Source organism: Nelumbo nucifera, chromosome 2 (genome assembly GCF_055504915.1).
Source record: "Nelumbo nucifera cultivar China Antique chromosome 2, China Antique-T2T, whole genome shotgun sequence".
Lineage (NCBI taxonomy): Eukaryota > Viridiplantae > Streptophyta > Magnoliopsida > Proteales > Nelumbonaceae > Nelumbo > Nelumbo nucifera.
The window spans coordinates 13,170,666-13,174,661 of NC_142650.1; the positions used below are offsets into that span (position 1 = coordinate 13,170,666).

The following is a 3,996-nucleotide window of genomic DNA, read 5'->3' on the forward strand; positions in this document are numbered from 1 at the left end:
TATCAGAATCAAAATGAAAATCATGGGGCCCTAGTGTGTTTATATCACCAGATCTCATCAAATCAAGTGAACCCACATAAAATAATGCACGTCCCTCCAGTCATCACCAGTCATGTCATAATACAACAAGTAACAGAAAAGGAAAACGAAAACGAAAACGAAAATACAAGATCGAATTGAAGCAGTGCTTCTGCTGGGACAGTCCACTCATTTTAGTCACAATCTTTCTGGTAAAAACGAAAATTGATTCATTCATTTTAGTCACAATCTGGAGAATTAATTATCATTTTTTATGCTATTAAATTTAGCGAAACTGAGACTGACTGAGTCCAATGTCCAAATGGCGAGAGAAGTAATTGTCAGTGGCTTAGAAAACTTACACAGAGATGAGATTAGTTATAATTCTAATAGTTTAAGTAACGGGTTAACCAAGCCCGCCCGGCCACGGAAAAATGTCATAGGGTATTTCCATGGGCGGCCGACTCCTAATTAATTTTTACCTTTTCAACCCGGCCACAGAAAAAAGTGTCCGAAATCTGAAGCCTTTCATCCCCCTCCCGCCTCCCGCACCGCAAGGGAGCAATCGCCAACTCTACGTGCATTGGCTGAAGACCAGTACTGTTCCCTACTTTTTATTCTTTCCCAAAGTAAAGTGCCTCTCTCTCTCTCAAAAGTTAAAACGCACAACTCCAGCTACCAAAAAGAAGGGCTGAAGAATCTCAAAAAGATAGATTTGGTTTGGACGTTGAGGAGCAGAGACAATATTATAGTTCCTTCCTCCCCAAGTCTCTCTCTCTCTCTCTCTCTCTTCCGGCTTTCCCCGTAGGCCGTAGCACATAAAACATGGAGGAAAGTGGAAATAGGAATAATTTCATTTTTCGAATGAGATTTTACCGCAAAAGTCAAACTGTCCATTTCTATTGTCTACGTGTCAATATACAGTTGCATCACTTACGTGAGAAGGTGGAATGTCTTTATCATCATCTAACCCCGTTGTTGTAAACTCGTCGTTGTAATTGTAACATATATCGTCCTGCACCCAAATTGCCACGCTCTCTTTTATCCACTTAATTATAACCCCTGCTTTCATTGACTCCTTCTCTACCAAGCGCAGCTTGCAATCAAATATTCAGATTGTTCAGTGATGAACAAATTAACAGTTAATGGAATTTACCGAAATTGTAAGGTATGATACCTTACAGCCTTTAAGCGATCAGGATTCAGAAGCCCTGGTGAATTGGTTATCAATATTTACCCTAGATCCCAACAATATTAATCATATACCACCCGAATTAATATTGTAATTAACCAATGGAGACAATCGAACCTACTCCCCTAAGTAAGCTTTTGAAATGTCTACCTTTACTGCTATTCTTTTAATATGTTCTTTTCAAACCTGTATATATATATATATATATGGGATTAAACAAATGAGAGTTGATAATGATAGCTAGCTACATGCATCCTACATATCGTGCTAGCTAATTAATTAGTACTGCTGCTGGCCATAGACCATGGTTACCACATAAACGCGTAACATTTTCAACACAGAAACGTGTTTGACACCTTCATCTTCATTGTTTAGTTTTATCTTAATTTCATGCATGTCAAATTGCCAATCAAGCCAACGCCAAAGCCAAAAGCCAAGGGAGATTAATTCATCAGAATCATATCTTGCATGCTTTCTTTTTTGCATAAAATCTGATGAGCGTAGAAATCGACCTCCATTAGTGTAATGCAACGGTCTGGGGTGGGGAAGGGGAAGTAGGTGACCTGCCCGTTCCAAAGTCCAAACATCGTATCATGTATCCCACTCCATCACAACCCTTATATATCTATTTAAGCCCCCAAGTAACTCCCACATCTCCTCACCACACTTGCATCTTTCCTACTTCTCCATACATCAATCAACGAGTAGTAGTAGTACAACTAATCCAATCCAGTGGCAATGGCTATTAGTACGTCTTCCTTGAAGACCGTTCTCACATTATCCCTCCTCCTCTGTGTTGGGAGCTGCTCCGCTCAACTCTCTACCAACTTCTACTCCAAAACCTGTCCCAATGTCTTCACTACCGTGAAATCCGCCGTTCGGTCGGCAATATCAAAGGAAAGCCGAATGGGAGCCTCCCTCCTCCGTCTCTTCTTCCACGACTGTTTTGTCAACGTATTTCTTCTTTACTTTGCCTGCTGCTATAAACCTATACTATTATTAATCCAAGTGCAACACACCACTTGCCTAATTAACTTGATTACTGAGCCTTCTTTCATTTACCATCCACCATATATATATTATATAGTGTACTGATATAGATTTGACTATATATTCCTTTTGTCTATATTGACGACATGCATCCATGTACTGCCAACTGCCCCACATCTAAAAACCTTTGTTGTTGATTAGTAGTAATATGCTTTAACCGTATTCATATGGACAAGCTTAACACATAAATATTATTAATCCCCTGTTTGGTTTGCCTCCTTTAAATTTTAATGGCAGAATTTTGTTTAATTGTGTCATTAATTCCAGGGATGTGATGGTTCAATACTTCTTGACGACACATCTAGTTTCACGGGAGAGAAGAATGCAAATCCCAACCGGAATTCCGCCAGGGGGTTCGACGTCGTCGATGATATCAAATCCAAGGTGGAGAAGGTGTGCCCCGGTGTCGTTTCATGTGCCGATATCTTGGCAATCGCTGCTCGAGACTCCGTCGTTATTGTAAGTGGTACATAACTGCAGTTTAGTTCATGTTAATTATTCTAGAATACTTCTGATCTGTTAATTAATTGCTTCATCAAAATCTTATATATATGTGATATGCAGCTTGGAGGAACTAGCTGGAACGTTAAGCTTGGACGAAGAGATTCCAAGACAGCCAGCCAGTCTGCTGCAAATAACAACATACCCCCTCCAACTTCTAACCTCAACAACCTAATCTCTAGTTTCCAGTCTAAAGGTCTCTCAACCAAGGACATGGTTGCGTTGTCTGGTACGATCTAGTTTATAGTTTTCAGACCCCCCCCCCCCCCCTCCCTCTCTCTCTCTCTCTTTCTCTCTCATATATAGATGCTGTACATATATATATATTGATGTATATGTGATTTCATTATTAAAATAAACAGGTGGACACACAATTGGACAAGCAAGGTGCACCAATTTCAGGGCTCGCATATACAACGAGAGTAACATCGAGAGTTCATTTGCCAAGACAAGGCAGGGGAGGTGCCCAAGCAGTTCGGGCTCAGGAGACAATAACTTGGCGCCTCTGGATCTTCAAACTCCAACAGCTTTCGACAATAACTACTTCAAGAATCTAATCAACCAGAAGGGGCTTCTCCACTCCGATCAACAGTTGTTCAATGGTGGTTCCACGGATTCCCAAGTGAGAACATATAGCAACAACCCAAGCACCTTTAACTCCGACTTTGCTGCCGCCATGATCAAGATGGGAGACATCAGTCCTCTTACCGGCTCAAATGGAGAGATCCGGAAGAACTGTAGAAGGGTGAATTAAGAGTGGAATCTATATTTATATAGCTTCTCTGATCAAGTGATCATACATGCATCCATTTAATTTTTTGTATTTTGTTCTTTGCTGTCGTTCTCCCCCCACCCCCACCACTTTTTTTTTTTTTGGTTTTTTTTAGTTCGTTCCAAGTATTCCTAACAAAGTTCTGCCCCGAAGCATAATGTGTTTGAAATTTGATGCAGTAATAATATAATAATAAGGGTTTCTTGTCAATGGTATGGCTTTATTGAAAAGACTGGACACGTATTAATTCCGCACCGGATTCCGATATAAGATTCGGGTATATTAATCACAAACAAAAGAAGCCCTGATTTATTTCATCGGTTTGTGCTTTACATGTGGACTAATGCTGGCCGTTTTAAGTAATGGAATGAAGACAGAGGGTGTGTGTGACCCTTAATTGTTAAGCAATGGGGAAGGCAGCACGCGCCCTTAGGCGTGCTTTGGCACCTGCGTGCTCCGGGCA

The 3,996-nt window shown here is 40.7% G+C and overlaps 1 protein-coding gene across 1 annotated transcript; it reads left to right on the plus strand.

The window, feature by feature from the left end:
• Positions 1–1,830: 1,830 nt before the first annotated feature.
• LOC104597205 (peroxidase 4-like) lies at positions 1,831–3,743 on the plus strand. Its single transcript, XM_010258645.3, has 4 exons — positions 1,831–2,164; positions 2,528–2,719; positions 2,825–2,990; positions 3,124–3,743. The coding sequence occupies exons 1-4, from the start codon at positions 1,949–1,951 to the stop codon at positions 3,513–3,515; spliced, it is 966 nt and encodes a 321-aa protein (XP_010256947.1). The 5' UTR covers positions 1,831–1,948; the 3' UTR covers positions 3,516–3,743.
• Positions 3,744–3,996: the final 253 nt, after the last annotated feature.

Coding starts and splice junctions, on each gene's coding strand:
- LOC104597205 (XM_010258645.3), top strand. CDS start 1,949: ATGGCTATTAGTACGTCTTCCTTGAAGACCGTTCTCACATTATCCCTC. Junction 2,720..2,824: donor CTCGAGACTCCGTCGTTATT/GTAAGTGGTACA, acceptor TGTGATATGCAG/CTTGGAGGAACTAGCTGGAA. Junction 2,991..3,123: donor GGACATGGTTGCGTTGTCTG/GTACGATCTAGT, acceptor TAAAATAAACAG/GTGGACACACAATTGGACAA.